We start from the raw sequence: 17,509 nt of genomic DNA, 5'->3' as shown, positions 1-17,509 counted from the left end.
TGAATTGAGCAATTTCTTTAGACAATTGTGTTCGAAAGTGAATCGTGCGACGGATTTGCAATATATTAAAGATCGTATCGCTGTAACACTTTGTCATCTAGAGAAAATATTTCCTCCGAGTTTTTTTGATATAATGGAGCACTTGCCTATACATCTAGCTGATGAAGCGTTATTGGGTGGAGCGATTCAGTTTCGATGGATGTATCCAATTGAGAGGTATCTTCTTACTTTGAAGCAATACGTGCGTAATAGAGCTCGTCCTGAAGGATCAATTGCTAAAGGATATCTTATGGAAGAATGCATGAATTTTTGTGCACAATATCTCAGTGATGTGGAAACCAAATCTAGTCGACCCGTGAGGAACTATAGTGGTGCTGATAATTTGGGTCATGCTACTGGTGAAAACACAAGCTTTTATCTTGATAATACTTCTTGGGTACAAGCTCATCGGTACATCTTATGCAATACAAGCGCGGTTCAACCATTCATAAAGTAGGTTAAGTCACTCACTCAATATTTTATTATGTTTATTGAATTTTCAACTAAAATTTTTGTATGGCTAAAATTTCAATCTACACAGCAAACACCTTGAAGTACTTAAGCTCAAAATGCCTCGTGTCGACGATCATCAACTTCGGCGTGAACATTTTGAAACTTTTCACATTTGGTTCAAGGAACATGTATGTATTTAACTCTATAGATTCTAGTTACTTAAGTCGATCTACATTTTAAATTTTACATTTCGTGTTAAATAGGTCCAAACTTTGCGAAGGACTACTGATGTCATACTTTCTGAAGAGCTTATTCTATTGGCAAATGGTCCTCATAACCTGGCAAAGAGGTTCAACGGGTATATACTGAATGGGTTTCGGTATCGAGTAAAGGCCATGGATGATCGTCGAGCCACACAAAATTGTGGTGTAGCTTTGAAGGCAGATACCATAAGTTATGCTAGTCGAAAAGACAAGAATCCTCGTCTGGGGTCTGTGTACTATTATGGACAATTGACAGATATTGTTGAGATTCGATATTCCAATGAGAAGAAACATGTATTGTTTAAGTGTGATTGGATTGACAACATTCACGGAAAGAAAGAAGATGTCTTCAATTTCACGTTGGTGAACTTCAATCATTTGTTGTACCGAGATGATCGAATTACCAATGAACCTTTCATCTTGGCGTCCCAAGCAGAGCAAGTTTGGTATGTTGCAGACCCGTTACAACCAGACTGGCAAGTCGTGGTGAAGATGTCTCAAAGAGGTTTATTTGATATGAGTTCAACTGATCCACAAATCGAGCCATACATGAGCCAACAATTGGAAGAAAATATAATGCTTCGTGATGAAGAAGTTGGTTGGGTGAGGGAAGCCGCAGAAGGGGAAACAGTTGATGTTCAAATAGGCTGATATGTAATCAACATTAGTAATTCAATTAAGGCCAAGGTTGTAGTTAATCATCAATTTCTTAATTTACTTTGTCTTTGTAATTGTATTAGTTCAAATCATGTCATATTATAGTTGATGACAAACCATTGTCTATGTTTCTAATGTCAATTAATGTTATATTGCTTGAAGATTATTATGGGAAGGAAGAGGAAGCCTGATTATCCTCGGCGCATGATGTCTGATGTGCTACATAACAGGACATCAGTAGCACCACCATTAGAGGAGGCATCACATCGGCCAGCATCGGAGGGGCCATTAGTGCCACCAGCATCTGAGGGGCCATTACCACCGTATCGACCACCATCAGTGGCACCACAGCAGCTACCATGTACTCGGCCTCCACGCCTACCATCGGTGCGTCCACCATCAATGGCACCACAGCAGCTATCATCATCAGCTTATGAGCCATCCGCAGGTATTTAAATTTGCTTTGAGTTGCATGAAAATTATTTACACATACATTTATTTATGCTCATTATATATAACTTGTTTATTCTCATTGTATTTTGCAGACCCTTCGACTTCTTCACAGCCCACATCAGGTTTATTTGATATGATTTGTATTCACATTATTTAAATTTGCATTTGGTTGTTACCATTGCATATTGTTTATTATTATTGTATATCGCAGGTCATGTTAGTTCTTCATCGACCTCGACTAGGCGTGGTAGAGGATGTGCCAAGGGCATTAAAGAGTGGGGTACTGGTAAAAAGCTGCACATACAATTTGATGGAAATTACTGCCCAATAGGAGATAACGTGGCCAAGTTAACTACTCAACTTGGCATTATTGTCCGGAATGGTAACATTGTTCCTCTTACTTTTGTTGACTGGAACAGTGTGCCTGATGATATTGTTGATGCTATCTGGAAGGATGTGAAGGTAAAAGTATATTTTTGTCCACAAATTCGAATTCCAAATTTGTGTTATACTTAGCCTTAAACTTTGTGTTTTATAGGACAATTTGAATATATGTCCAGAGGAGTACAAGCCAATCTGCATGAAAAACTGCAACAGCATATGGAAGGATCACAAGAACAAGTTTAAGGCTAAGTATTTCAAGCCTAGAAGCTCTGATCCTAATCTGAAGGATGATGTTCCTATGAACGTTGTGCCAAGCCAATGGGAACAACTTGTAGAGTATTGGCGTACTTCCGATGCTGAGGTATACAATTACGTTATATTTATGATATGTAAACATACAAATCATATTTACATACTTACATTTGTTGAACTTGTTATAGAAAATTGCAAGTAGGAACGCTAAAAATCGGCGAGCTCACGGCATAGCTCATACCACAGGGCGTACTACTTTCTCTCAGATACGGCATGAGGTTTACATTTTATTGTTTTATTTTTCTATATAAATAAACATTGTATATTTGCAAATTATTTGGATTCTAATTTTCATATTTCTAAAAAAAAATTTAGATGACCAGTAAGGGGGAGTCTACTGATAAGATGAATGTTTGGCTTATGACACGTAGAGTAGATGACCCAGAGGTTATCCAGACCTTGGTAGTTTCCAAACACCTTTGATTGTATTTAAAGTTTATTTTTTGTGTGTCAACCATCTTAATTTCGCGTATACTTGTGTGTCTTATTCAATACAGGATGAGTTTAATCGTCAACTCTCTATGCTACCTGAGGATGGTCGGACTTTGGAGGCTAGGAATGCCATTTTCCATGAGTTGATAGGTCATGACAGACATGGATATTGTCGCACATACGGGAGAATCGTGCCTCGCAGAGTGGTGTATAAGGATGGTGCTGGGCCATCACAGTCAACACCCCATCCATCGACTATTGATCAGATCACGCAGCAGGTTCGTGCTGAGCTAAGGGATGAGTTGAGGGAGGAGCTGCGAGCAGAGTTCTCTACACATTTGCAGCAGATGAGAGCTGAGATGATGGCCCTTGTGTCACAGGGGGCGAGTGTGGATCCCAACAGACAGGTTCCATATAAACATCACAATTGTTTGATAGTTCAATTTTCACTCAAGATTATGTATGAAATTCGAATATGATTAACACATTATGCACTGACTAACATAGGTTCCTGATGCATCGAGTGGCCACCGGGCATTTAGGGAATCTGCAGAAGACGAGAATCCATATACACCACCACCAGAAGATCAGGTATAAAATTTATCTTTGCATTCTAAGCTAAAATACATCTTTGTGTTTCAGAAACTTGAATTCGAGGCGTTAACGCCCCAAAATCACCAAACGGCGTCGGTTTAGCACGAAACTTGGCACACACGACCGCCTAGGCACGAGAGACTTGTGGGAGAAGACGGGGCTCGAATCGGGTTCCCGGTTTGGGAGTTAGAGCCGGATTTCACTTTAGGCAAACAACTTCCTTAAGAAACTTGAATTCGAGGCGTTAACGCCCCAAAATCACCAAACGGCGTCGGTTTAGCACGAAACTTGGCACACACGACCGCCTAGGCACGAGAGACTTGTGGGAGAAGACGGGGCTCGAATCGGGTTCCCGGTTTGGGAGTTAGAGCCGGATTTCACTTTAGGCAAACAACTTCCTTAAGAAACTTGAATTCGAGGCGTTAACGCCCCAAAATCACCAAACGGCGTCGGTTTAGCACGAAACTTGGCACACACGACCGCCTAGGCACGAGAGACTTGTGGGAGAAGACGGGGCTCGAATCGGGTTCCCGGTTTGGGAGTTAGAGCCGGATTTCACTTTAGGCAAACAACTTCCTTAAGAAACTTGAATTCGAGGCGTTAACGCCCCAAAATCACCAAACGGCGTCGGTTTAGCACGAAACTTGGCACACACGACCGCCTAGGCACGAGAGACTTGTGGGAGAAGACGGGGCTCGAATCGGGTTCCCGGTTTGGGAGTTAGAGCCGGATTTCACTTTAGGCAAACAACTTCCTTAAGAAACTTGAATTCGAGGCGTTAACGCCCCAAAATCACCAAACGGCGTCGGTTTAGCACGAAACTTGGCACACACGACCGCCTAGGCACGAGAGACTTGTGGGAGAAGACGGGGCTCGAATCGGGTTCCCGGTTTGGGAGTTAGAGCCGGATTTCACTTTAGGCAAACAACTTCCTTAAGAAACTTGAATTCGAGGCGTTAACGCCCCAAAATCACCAAACGGCGTCGGTTTAGCACGAAACTTGGCACACACGACCGCCTAGGCACGAGAGACTTGTGGGAGAAGACGGGGCTCGAATCGGGTTCCCGGTTTGGGAGTTAGAGCCGGATTTCACTTTAGGCAAACAACTTCCTTAAGAAACTTGAATTCGAGGCGTTAATGCCCCAAAATCACCAAACGGCGTCGGTTTAGCACGAAACTTGGCACACACGACCGCCTAGGCACGAAAGACTTGTGGGAGAAGACGGGGCTCGAATCGGGTTCCCGGTTTGGGAGTTAGAGCCGGATTTCACTTTAGGCAAACAACTTCCTTAAGAAACTTGAATTCGAGGCGTTAACGCCCCAAAATCACCAAACGACGTCGGTTTAGCACGAAACTTGGCACACCCGACCGCCTAGGCACGAGAGACTTGTGGGAGAAGACGGGGCTCGAATCGGGTTCCCGGTTTGGGAGTTAGAGCCGGATTTCGGTTTGTCAAAATTATTTACTAAACTATCTTTCTAATTATATAGTAATCAATTTTTTTTTATATTTTTCTATAATTAAAATATTAACACATTATATGGTTTTTAATTATTTTTATCTTGTTTTTTTCAGATATTTCCTGAGTAGCAGTTGGCTTTTTTCTGGAATGCGGGCGTATCAAGATTATGACTAATTTTTGTTTTTGTAACCCACGAACGAATGAAGACGAAAACTTTTGATTTTGATTTTGATTTTGATTTATGTTATTTAAATTTGGGAGCAACATTATGTATGTATTATGCGACGTTATGTAGTGGCATAATTTTTATTGTTCTGAATTTTTATTTCTGTATTGCTATGAATTGAACAATATTATTAATTTTCATTATTTGTCAATTTTTGTTTATGTACGTATTTATATTATTCTGTAATTTTTCAATTTTTTATACTTATTTTTTATCTAATACAGGTTATTTTAATTTTTTTATTAATTTATCAGCAGGTTTTTTATTTTTTTTTTATTTTTTGAGACGGGAGAAGAACCCGTCGCAAAAACCAGTAATAGGCTTTTGCGACGGTACCAACACAGTCGCAAAAGCTGCCTTATTGAATGTACAGGACACCTTTAGCGACGGTAAACCGTGCCGTCGCCAATACTTATATGATGCCAGAGCCTTTAACGACGGTAATTTTCCCGTCTCAAAAAATCACTTTTAGCGACGGGAATTACGTGCCGTCGCGAAAAGTGATTTTTCCACCATTATTTGCGACGGGAAAAATGCCGTCGCAAAAAACTTGGCATACCGTCGCAGAAACTAATGGCGACGGTACATACCGTCGCCAAAGGTCTTTTGCAACCCCGTCTGTCGCGACCCCCCCTTACCGTCGCAAAAAGCCACATTACCGTCGCAAAAGACATTAGCGACGGCTTTCGGGGCATTTGCGACGGCCGTTTACCGTCGCAAAAAACAAGTTTTTTTGTAGTGCACCCACCACACTCACACACTAACATTACACATATATAATTTTTAATATATATAAATTTTATTTTATAAAATTGAGACCAATATTAAATATATATAATAATAATTTATAATAGGAAATAATAATCAACTATATAATTTTCATAATTTTTGTAAATATAAATCATTTTTATATAATTTTTATCTTTCGAGTGGTTAGAAATAATTTTTTATAAATTAAATTGAAACAACTATACGTATGCATATAACATGCCCAAAAGTTAAAATGATAATTATTTTTTACCCTTAAATGATAATTATTTTTTATTTCTTAACTAACTAAATTAATTTTTAATTTTTTTAAAAAAAAATTCTAAAAATCAAACCGTACATAGCCTAAAAATCTTTTGATAAGTCATAAAAACTTGTTTTCAGTGTTATTTGATAAGCCATAAAAATTCTAAAAATTGTCACATTTCATTTTCAGTTATCAATTTATATTTACAAAAATTTTAAAAACTATCATAAAAACTTGTTTGATAATTTTTTTAGTTTATAAATGGTTATCTCAATGTATAAATTTAAGGAAAAAACGTAAATTCAAAAAATAAATTTACGTTGATTTTTAAACAAAAATTCAAAAAAATTTACTAATAAATTTTTTTTTCAATTAATTTTTTTAAATAAATTCAAAAAATAATTTTAAGTTGATTTGTAAATAAATTTTTTTGAGTTATTTTGGGAAAAAGCCCCTCGTGATGCTATTCATTCAGATCGATATTGTTCACTTTTCTTAAGAATCGCACAACAGGTGGACCCAATTCCCGAAAGCGATGGACCCACCCGACCCGACACATGCTTCATCCGGGCCAACCCAATCTCTCTCCGCTTTATCACCCATCCCTCCTGTCTCTTCGACTCTCGATTGCAAAACCGGCCGGCGTACAATTCCGATCACCGGCATCAATTCCAGCCCGATCAAAACCCTCATCACAATCTCGATTTATCGAGCTTTGTTGTCTGAGATCTGTGCCTACAATGACTGTTTCGGAAGACGAAGACGAAAGTCTCGCCTATTACCTCGAATCCGAAGTCCTCTCCGAGGTCTCTGATCAGGTTTACCAATTTGTCCTCTAATCTTCGAGTTCAATTTTGATTATTAGGTCAATTTTGATTTGTTTACTGGTTTGTGAGACTTGGTTGCAGGAAGAGACGAAGGCAGTGGAGGCGGTGGAGACGGAGGAGGAGCGAGAACCAAAGAGGTTGCGAGTAGAGACGGAGTTCTTCAGCAAGATCCCTCTTGAACTCTTCCATCACATCCTCAAATTTCTCTCCTCCGAGGTATTCTCTCTCTCTGTATAAGCATACTTATGTGTGTATCTCTGTGATTATGTATGTACGCAGGATTGAACTTTTTCTGTTAATCTCTCTGTAATTTGGGTGGAAGCATCGAAATTTCTCAAGAATTGTTGATATTTTGCAGGATCTTATTTCTTGCTCACTGGTTTGTAGATTACTCAATTTTGTAGCTTCAGATGAGTGCTTATGGCGTCGCCTGTGAGTAATGTCTTTTAATGTCTTATTTATTTATATGTATATATATATATACATGTGTGTGTGTGTATGATTTTTTCTTTTCTGTTCTTGTTGGTTTTGGGTTTTTTTTTTTTTTTTTTTTGGTGGTCATGCTTGTGAATTTCTTTAGTCAATTTGTAATAACTTGTACGTTTTGACATAATCATATATATATATATATATATATATATTTAATTTTAAACATCAAGGAATGAACTTATTTTTTCAAACCACGTTAAAAAAATGTCATTTTTAATTACGTCTTGTAAAAGCGTGATTGCTAGTTACGTTTTTTAATTAACATAGAAAATTATATGAATCATTTTTTTTTTTTTTTAATTTTTTTAACAAAAGCGGGTTACGCTTGAACGTAGTTTGGTATATAAAGTTTATTTGTACACCAGTTGTTTAATGTTGGATTTAGAAAATAAAAAAAAAAAAAAAAATTAGGTTTAAGAGCTCCATGTATGTGGTTTGGGTTGATCCCCTTGTGGTTGGTATATTGCTATAGGTGGGACACGGCTGAATTTTCTGCAGGAATATTTTTCTTTCTTTCTTATTTTATTAATTTCTTTGGGGAAACTTCCTGCGGGGTCATCTTGAATGACTTAGTTGAACCAATTGGAATCTCAATGTTAGTTTTGTTCCTAGTGGAGTTGCATTTGTATTTGACTTGCCGTAAAAAGAAGTTGCATGTGTTTTTTACATGGTTATCTAGTTGATATCACCTAGTTTGTAAAGTAAATATTGTTTCATATTGCAGTAGGTGATCTATTCTTTCATATTAGCTTAGCTGTGCTATTGTCAATGCTTAGTACCATCCTTTTTTGAGGTTGGAGGAGAAAATGTTGCCTTTAGTAAATTTCCACATTTGAGGGTATTAAACAATGTTGAAATTGGTGATAGAGCTATTGTTGCTAATTAATTTAACAGAGACTTGCATTCGTATCTATAATGCGTTCGTAAATTTTTTGTAGGTACTGTATGCGTTGGGGTCTGCTACCCCCTACAAAAAAATTGCGGGAATGTGCTTGGAAAAAGCTTTACATCCAGGTATATTTAGGTTCGACTTACAACTTTTTGGTGAGCATATCAAAATCCATATAAGACATTGATTTTTTATACCCAGGCCCTTCTTCATTCTTTTTCTTCTAATTTATCAAGTGAGAGGAAGATTAGTTATTGACTTTAAAGAAACTTGTCTCTTTGAGCTTACTCAGAGCTCCTGTATTGCATCTCTTCTATGATATTCCTTGGATGATTTTATCCTCTTGTAATTGACACATTGGATGCTTATTGATGAGGGGGAATTGCAAGAAAATGGTATCAACTCAAAATAATTGCAATGTCACATAAGTACAAACAATTCATGCGTTAGATTATGCAACTAAATCTTGTGTTTCCACCTCTTTGCTATTATTTTGAGTTTATATCATTTTATTGCAATTGCCCCTATTGATAAAGCTAGATTAAGTTTAAAATTTGGTTTAGAAGAATTACTTTCTTCTTGCAGCGTGATGAAGAGGACATGGCTGAATTTGTTAGGAATTGCCCCTCTGAGTTCAAAGAGTATTATGTCCAAATGCAGGCAGCAAAGAGAAGCCAAACACCTCTTCCTTCTCAGGTAAACAGGGGTAGCCATTGGGCTGAAACTTTTGCCTTCTAAGATTTAAATAGGGTATTTGGGGAATCACTGTCTTTCATTCTTTCTTGTAAACTTTGTACAAATCAATAGGCCATGGAATCTAATCCATAACTTGCTAATGCATGAATCCCCCTTTTTCCCCTGTTTGGTGGTGGGAGGGTGGGCGTATAGGATTTTGGATATTGGACTCCTTGAAAATATTTATTAATGATAGTTTGATAACCGCAGACATGTCGCATTCTTTCTTATCCCCCACCTCCCCAAACAACTCTCCAATTCTCTCTCTCTCTCTCAGATGAATTATGTTGAAAGCTTATTGGAGGTTTGCTTACATTATTTTTTCTTTGTACTTGCCATAGTGGATGAACCATGCATAGGGATTGACTTCTTCAAATGAGTCTCAATGAAAATTAGCAAATGCATTTCCTTAATTACTATTTATTCCTTTTTTTCCCCCTCTCTCTTTATATATCTGAAGGTGAATGATGACCGGATTATTCTTGACAAGACTCTTACTGATCAAGTGTCTATATGGAAAAGCAGCAGAGGCCTGACTGATAAGGTGGTCTTGGACCATGATTGCTCTGGAGAAACATGTACTTACTATCAAATTGGAGATGTATTTGTTTGTGAGAAGACTGGCCAGGTTCATGGTATGAAACACTAGTTGTGGTTATTGAATGTGGCAACCTTGTTTGTTTGTTTAATAGGTACAATTACATAGATTTTTATTAATGGTTTATGTTCTTTGTTCATGCAGTTTGTGATGATACATGTAGAGAAGCTGTTTTGGACCCTACAAATGAGCTTTTGGTTTGTACAATATCTGGACATTGTTTTGATAGATTGCTGTCACCAGCTGAAATGGAACCAGACACTGTAAGAGAGATCTCCTCTAGCTTACACTTTTGGCTTTTTGTCATAAAACACACTTAGACCTGTTAAAAATATGAAAAATGAAAAAAGAAGAGCTAGACCTTCACTGTGCATGTCTATGGCTATCATGTGATGCTGTTGGCTCGTATACTTCACAATACATATATTAACTTATGATTGTTGGACCATCATCTCTTCATAGTGTAATCCTTTTCATTTGGTTAATCATATATGCATGTGTTTCAAACTGATATATGTATTAAGTGCATGTTATATATCTGACGAATGTATATTTAGAGTAGCCAAAAATATGTTAATATTGAAACTAGTGCCATATTCTAGTGACTTACTCATTGTTACTTGAGATGTAAAATTTAAAGTTAATCTCTGAAATAGTGAATATGTCTCGACATAGATACATCATGTGCATATTCCATGCCTACCCATGTTTTGTTGCGTCTCCTGGGAGTATTCCATATTTTTTGAAGCTTTCATTTGACATAGATCTGAATTTAGGAGAACGTTGGAAGACTTGTGAGTAGATACTATCTGAATGTTCTGTGAACGAAGTTCTGGAGACATGTTCAGAAAGAGGATAAGAAGCTCTTCTGTTGCTGTAATTTTATGCTTCTTTGGGGTATTTTGTTTGATAAAATGATAAATTGACTGCTAGTTACTCTATCGAGCATTTTAGCTGGCTGTTATTATTGTTCATCATCATAGCGGGGACTGTACTTTCTTATTTATGCTCCGTTTGTTTGGGTGGAAAATGTTGTCCACTTCTAAAATGTGAAAAATATTTTCCGGATTAAAGTCTTACTAATACTACCATCACCTTCACCACTGCCACCGCCACCGCCACTACTTATACCAGTGTTTTTAAAGGCTCAAGGCGCACTAAGGCGCCGAAGGTCTCTTGGAGCCTAGGCGCAAGGCGCAAGGCGAGGCGCGGGCTTTATTGAAGTAAGGCGCACAGTATTCGTAAAAAATAGAAAAATTAATATAGACTAATCATTCATAGTACTAAGACAATTTTTTAAAAAATAAAAAGTAATCAAGATTCAAGACAAAATATAGAATAATTCTCAAAGCCATGAAAGTGCATATTACATAACATTTCAATTTTTAAAGATCAAATAATCCACATTCAATAAAATAAAAACATAAACACTAAACATCTAAAACATAAATATCCAACAAATACTAATATATGTCTTAACACTTAAAAACATCAATATCAAAAGAAAGAGTAGGTTAGGTCGGTGTCAGTCAATCATCATTCTCAACATCAATGGCAAGCAAACTATCATCTTCTTCTCCATCAGTTGATTTGTATCCCTCAACATCTTCCTCCTCTGTGTCATCTGAGCCCGCTTCCTCTTCATCTATTAATTGAAGTGGAGTCAATGTTGATGATTTAGATATCCTCGGTTGTGCCTTTGAGCGTGAACTTGTTGCTCTACTTGCATGGCTACTTTCTTCTACTCCAGAAGCTCTAGCAACAGTGGCCCACGTCAAGCCATCATCATCATCAAACACAAGCTCATTATCTTCATCTGATTCTCCATCCATCCTCCCAAGCAACCACTCATTGCTTTCATCAATATTTTGCAAAGATATGGGATCAAGAGTGTTGCGCATGTCATACCTAAATCTCAATGTTCTATTGTATTTGACATACACTAAATCATTGAGACGTTGTTGTTCCAATCTATTTCTTTTCTTGCTATGAAGCTGCAATTATTAAAAAGATATTAAATTCTATATAATTAGAATAAAAAATATTTGAATTGAACAAAAAATTAGTTAGAATGTTAAATACTCACATGTTCGAATACACTCCAATTTCGTTCACAACCCGATGAACTACATGTTAGGCTAAGGACTTTTATGGCAAAAGTTTGCAAGTTTGGAGTATAAGAACCATATGATGCCCACCAATCAGCTGTGATAATCCACTAGTTAGAAATAATTGTTACCAAATATTAAGTTTTACTAAAAGTATTACTAAAAATAAACTCTATGAGTCTATAATATATTACCTGGTGCTCTTGTATTTCTTTGCCTAATCGCAACAGACTTGCCAAAAAGACTCTCAGCCTTCATATAAATACTCATCTCATTAGTGATCAAATCTTGAACAGTGACATCCGGGACCAACCTTTGCATGCATTCATAAAACCCATTCATCACTTCATGATCTCTTTGCACCTCTAACGCTTTTGGGTAAAAGAATTCTGGGTTAAGAAAATGTGCAGCTGCATGTAAAGGTCGATGCAATTGAACATCCCATCTTTTGTCAATGATTTCGAAAATTTCATTATACTTCTCTTCTTTATGATCAAATGAACTTGCAATGCATTCTTTTGCCCTATCCATTGCCTCATAAATGTATCCCATGGGAGGTTTCTTCTCGGTATCAACCAATCTAAGCACTTTGACAAGAGGACCCGAGACCTTAAGGGCAAACACAACAGTATTCCAAAATGAAGGCATCAACAAAGTTTGTGCCATTCTTTTACCTTGTGGCTCCTTTGCCCATTTGCTTGAGGTCCAGTCTTCGGAGGTGACCATCTTTCTCAAATTGTTTTTTTGTTGATGCATCCTAGACAAAGTCAAAAAGGCGGTTGCAAATCTAGTTTTTGCAGGCTTGATCAAATTCTTCAAATTTGTAAAGCGCCTCATCATGTTTAGCAACGTAGGCCGATTGTAAATGTAGCCATGTACTGCAATACCTCTTTCAAATGTCTTTTTCAGTCTAGGTATCTTGAAAATGTCTTCTAACATCAAGTCCAAACAATGAGCAGCACATGGTGTCCAATACAAGTGTTCATACTTAGCTTCCAAAAACCTCCCTATAATGTAACAATAATGAAGAATTATTATTTTCAAGTTTTTAAATTTTAAATACAAAACAAACTATGAGTAAACAATTTTGATGTAAGGAATGAGGAAATATTCTTACCCGCCAACACATTAGCTGCAGCACTATCAGTGATAACTTGCACCACATTCTCTTTTCCAACTTTCTCCACAAACTTGTCTAGTAATTCAAATAGTTTTTGCCCATCCTTTGAATAGCTAGAAGCATCAACCGACTCAACAAACATGGTTCCTCTTGGACAATTAACTAAAAAGTTAATCAATGTCCTTCCTCTCTTATCAGTCCAACCATCTGCCATTATGGAACACCCGTATTTTGCACAATCCTCTTTATGATACTTCATCAAATCTTCAGTATGTTTCACTTCTTTTTTGAGTTGGGTAACCCGCACTTCATGGTATGTCGGTGGCTTCATACCAGGACCATATTGGCCAATGGCTTCAATCATTGGTCCAAAACTCTCATAATTTACTGCATTAAAAGGGATGCCAGCATCATACATCCACCTTGCAAATCTTTGTAGTGCTCGAGCTCTCATTTCTTTTTTGTAAGGGTCATTTGCATCAATTTTGATTTGTTTCCCTTTTGCTTGGTCTTTTCGATTTTTCACCACTGATTCAGGATTGGGTGTGAAGTAAACATCCATAGGCCCTTTTCTCTTTGGCGTTTTTGATTTGGATTTGGATTTGGATGAACCTTGGCTACTACTTGTCAAGTTGCGGTGTTGATTGACATTGATCTCAACGACATCATCATCTTCATCTTCATCTTCCATGTCCATGTCATCGAAATCAGGCAACATGTTCATTTCTTCTTTTTGTGTCTTTTTTTTGGACATGAACTCTCTAATCTCTTCTCTTACATGAGAAGGACACTTCGGGCAAGCAGTGACATTCCTATAACCTCCCGCAAGGTGTTGTTTCACCCGATAAACACCTCCATTTGATACTTTACCACAAAAATTACACTCAAACTTGTTTAAATTATTCTTCTCCACCAAATGGGCATATTGCCACGCCGGATCTTTTCTATTACTTTCCGATGTCATTTTCTACTTAGTACTTACTACACAACACAAAAAATAAATAACAAAAAAATAATTTCAGTATAATGAATGTAATGCATGTTATGTGATGAATTAATTAATGAATGTAATGTATGAATCAATTTTCTATTTTTTTAATTAATGATGAATTAATTAATTAATGTACATTACATTCCATTACATTTATTCCTATGTTACATTCAATTTTCTATTAATGTATAATGTATGTAATTTAATGTATGTAATGTATGAATTAATTAATGTTATGAATCAATTTTCAATTTTTTTAATTAATGGTGAATTATGTTACATTCAATTTTCTATTAATAATTAATGTATAATATAATGTATGTAATTTAATGTATGTAATGTATATGAATTAATTAATGTTATGAATCAATTTTCAATTTTTTTAATTAATGGTGAATTATGTTACATTCAATTTTCTATTAATGTATAATATAATGTATGTAATTTAATGTATGTAATGTATGAATTAATTAATGTTATGAATCAATTTTCAATTTTTTTAATTAATGGTGAATTATGTTACATTCAATTTTCTATTAATGTATAATGTATGTAATTTAATGTATGTAATGTATGAATTAATTAATGTTATGAATCAATTTTCAATTTTTTTAATTAATGGTGAATTAATTAATTTCAGTATAATGATGAATCAATTTCAGTATAATATAATCATAATAAATGTAAAATATCTATTTTTTTATTTATGTATGTATGTATGAATTAATTAATTTATTTATTTGTTTATGTAATAATCAGGGTTATGAAAGTCAAATAATTGAAAAAAAAAATTTATTTATTTATTTATCATAATCAATTTATTTATGAATTAATTAATTTATCATAATCAATTAATTAAGTTATTTATGAATTTATTTATCAATTAATTAAGTTATTTATGGATTTATTTATTTATTTATTTATTTATCATAATCAAAAGAAAAGAAAAGAAAAAAAAATAAAAAATAAAAACAGATCACCTTCTTCAACGAAGGTAAAAGAAAAGAAAAGAAAAAAAAAAAAAAAAAAAAACAGAGACCTGCGAAGAAGACGATCGAAGAAGAAGGAGAAGGGGAGAGAGTCGATCTGCGAAGCCCAGACGTTGTCGATCGAAGTTGAACTCGAGCCTGCGAAGTCGTCTCGAACCTGCGAAGTCGAACCTGCGAGAAGTCGATCGAAGTCGAGTCGATCGAAGTCGAGTCGCGAGAAGTCGAGTCGCAGACTTCTTTTTTGGAACACAGGTTCGTAATCGATCGATTAGGGTTCTATTTGTCTCATATGCTACATGGGTCGTAATCCTCTGTGATTACGAGCCATTCGAAAGGTTATCTGAGTCGTTAGATCAGATCTACGACTTGAACACTGAGTCGCGCCTAGGCGATCGACTTGCGCCTCTCTCGCCTTGATCAAGTCGCGTCTAAGGCGAGTGCCTGGTTCAATCCGCCTCGCCTGGTACCTGTACAGGCGCAGATACTGAGCCTCGACTCGCCTTGCGCCTAGGCGTGCGCCTAGGCGCGCCTTTGACAACACTGACTTATACAACCATTAGTACATTAGTTTCAACAGGATGCAACCAAACATATTTGGAAAAGATCTTCTGAAACAAAGATTTTCGTAAAAAAATATTTTCCGCCAAAACAAACGGGGTATTAGCATGTCACCAAGTCTGCCCATTTGATTGCTTTTTTGTTAAGCAGGAGATAGGTGGCTTCGTGTATCGTTTTTGGATTTGATACTCAAAAATCTTCTCTCTTTTCTGAAAATCCAGGAACAGCAGCAAGGTGGTGTTTCAGATGAAGCAGAACCATTCATGGGGTCTGGCCGTTTTGGTAAATCTCCTACTTCGCCGCTGCATCATGTTTATTGATTCCCAAAACTTTTTATTCATCTTGTATGTGTGTGTGTGTGTGTGTTGCAGCACGGGCTTATCTGTTGGGATATAATTGTGCTGATGAGAAGGAGCTACAAGCTGCTTTGAAGTTTTGCTGATTTAAACCCCTCTCTTCATGAGTGGCTGCTCTGGCATGCTGAGAAATGGCATTTAATCTTTTCTGTTTTACTATTTGAAAGTTTTTAAGATCGTTTAATCTAAATAGTATGTATGAAAAAGTCTTTAGGTTGCTTTTTGTTGCAAGTATTCCTCTTAAGCCGCTGCTTATGTCTAGTTTTGTCTAGTAATGTAAGATAAAAGGTACGCAAATGTATGACGTAAGATGATGCTGGAGCATTATATTGTTCTATGCGACAAATATTTAGATTGACACATATGAAAAGCTTTTAAAGTATGCCATTGTAAGGTTTTCACGCATACTTCATGATCCTTATAATATAAATGTTTTATGCTGATTTTTCGGCAACCAAGCTGATAATTAGTTTTGATAAAAAAAAAAATATTGAAGCAGATGGGGAACTACCTTTCATATCCCATTGTAGCCAAAATATATTTTGGACATATGTTTCTCCCACTCTAACATGTCCAGATCTACATTAAAAAAGGAACAAGTGCAAAAATGAAGAGGTAAGAAGTTGTACATGTAAGAAGTTGCAAAATTTTTGAACAAATGGATTATACAGAGACAAAAAAGGGAAATAGGAAGACAATAGATTGGATGAAAGAAGAAAATAAAAATAAAAGACACAAAAGACTTTTCATTTCATAGAAAAAAAAAGAAAAAAAAAAGAGCTACAAACTTGATATATTGTCAGAGTGCGCTTAGTTTTTTCTTTTTTTTAGATAGTAATTAGAGTGCGCTTAGTTGAAAGAACAACTATGTATATATATGATGGAGATAAAATTAATAGAAGATGTTTGGGACTTCTTTTTGGGGAGTTTTTACCACTCTTACAGTGATGTAGATTAATGATGTGTTTTTATTATTATTATTTTTTTCTCTTTCTTACTTAGACCAATTACAAGTGAGCGTGGGTTGTAGGGGTGATATTTTGTGGGGATCTGAATCATTACTGAAATGTTTGGGGTGTCCTAAATAAGTGTACTTTTTGTCTTTTTGAACTAAAAAGTTGAGAAAAAAATATTGATGTTTGGGTTAACTTTTTGACTTTTTATGAAAAATTTTGTATTAAAAAATTGTATAAATAAGTGTGTAGGAGAAGATGTGGGAGGCTGTACGGATTGGCAGAGGAGCCGGTTGGGTGAGTAGATGAGGAAATATTGTCTCCTCCTCGAGTCTTGATTGGATGGTGTTGTTTGGCCTGTGGGGGCCCACCACGGGTCCCGTTTTTCTAATCGAAACTATTCAATATGTAAAACTCGTCGAGTACTATATGTTTGTAAAAAATCACGTTGATTGGATATCGATAGCTATCTGATCGTGTTAGTTTTTTTTTGTTAAGTGTTAACTATAACACCATCCATTTTTATACAAAACTGATTTGATAATGTAGTTAGCGATATTCAATAGACGTAATTTTTTACACGCATATAGTACTAGACGAGTTCT

General features: G+C 36.1%; 3 protein-coding genes and 1 long non-coding RNA gene across 6 annotated transcripts; 2 read left to right on the top strand and 2 right to left on the bottom strand.

The window, feature by feature from the left end:
- The first annotated feature begins 1,139 nt into the window (after nucleotides 1-1,139).
- LOC145802911 (uncharacterized) lies at nucleotides 1,140-5,628 on the top strand. Its single transcript, XM_082895743.1, has 9 exons — nucleotides 1,140-1,860; nucleotides 1,958-1,987; nucleotides 2,077-2,327; nucleotides 2,404-2,610; nucleotides 2,690-2,779; nucleotides 2,877-2,963; nucleotides 3,059-3,400; nucleotides 3,501-3,584; nucleotides 5,164-5,628. The coding sequence occupies exons 1-9, from the start codon at nucleotides 1,557-1,559 to the stop codon at nucleotides 5,176-5,178; spliced, it is 1,410 nt and encodes a 469-aa protein (XP_082751869.1). The 5' UTR covers nucleotides 1,140-1,556; the 3' UTR covers nucleotides 5,179-5,628.
- A 1,138-nt stretch (nucleotides 5,629-6,766) lies between these two features.
- Nucleotides 6,767-16,313, top strand: LOC114323828 (F-box protein SKIP31). 2 transcript variants are annotated; one of them, XM_028271504.2, is made up of 9 exons: nucleotides 6,767-7,109; nucleotides 7,200-7,334; nucleotides 7,477-7,550; nucleotides 8,546-8,621; nucleotides 9,082-9,192; nucleotides 9,692-9,866; nucleotides 9,974-10,092; nucleotides 15,817-15,877; nucleotides 15,967-16,313. In XM_028271504.2, the coding sequence occupies exons 1-9, from the start codon at nucleotides 6,849-6,851 to the stop codon at nucleotides 16,035-16,037; spliced, it is 1,083 nt and encodes a 360-aa protein (XP_028127305.2). In that variant the 5' UTR covers nucleotides 6,767-6,848; the 3' UTR covers nucleotides 16,038-16,313. The 2 variants fall into 2 exon arrangements, with proteins under 2 accessions (XP_028127305.2, XP_028127306.2); XM_028271505.2 differs by having other exon boundaries at nucleotides 6,871-7,097.
- LOC145802910 (uncharacterized) lies at nucleotides 10,691-15,820 on the bottom strand. Its single transcript, XR_014344685.1, has 2 exons — nucleotides 15,579-15,820; nucleotides 10,691-10,950 (listed from the first exon to the last, which is right to left on the bottom strand). It is a non-coding gene; the product is annotated as an uncharacterized LOC145802910 (long non-coding RNA).
- LOC145802909 (uncharacterized) lies at nucleotides 11,164-15,582 on the bottom strand. 2 transcript variants are annotated; one of them, XM_082895742.1, is made up of 5 exons: nucleotides 15,088-15,582; nucleotides 13,055-14,038; nucleotides 12,132-12,944; nucleotides 11,916-12,034; nucleotides 11,164-11,823 (listed from the first exon to the last, which is right to left on the bottom strand). In XM_082895742.1, exons 2-5 carry the CDS (start codon nucleotides 14,019-14,021, stop codon nucleotides 11,359-11,361), a joined length of 2,364 nt encoding a protein of 787 aa, XP_082751868.1. In that variant the 5' UTR covers nucleotides 14,022-14,038; nucleotides 15,088-15,582; the 3' UTR covers nucleotides 11,164-11,358. The 2 variants fall into 2 exon arrangements, with proteins under 2 accessions (XP_082751868.1, XP_082751867.1); XM_082895741.1 differs by having other exon boundaries at nucleotides 13,055-15,576.
- Nucleotides 16,314-17,509: the final 1,196 nt, after the last annotated feature.

Source organism: Camellia sinensis, chromosome 11, assembly GCF_055761805.1.
Source record: "Camellia sinensis isolate YWXY chromosome 11, ASM5576180v1, whole genome shotgun sequence".
Lineage (NCBI taxonomy): Eukaryota > Viridiplantae > Streptophyta > Magnoliopsida > Ericales > Theaceae > Camellia > Camellia sinensis.
The sequence above is the reverse complement of the archived record's forward strand: the minus strand, read 5'-3'. Positions and strand labels throughout refer to the sequence as shown.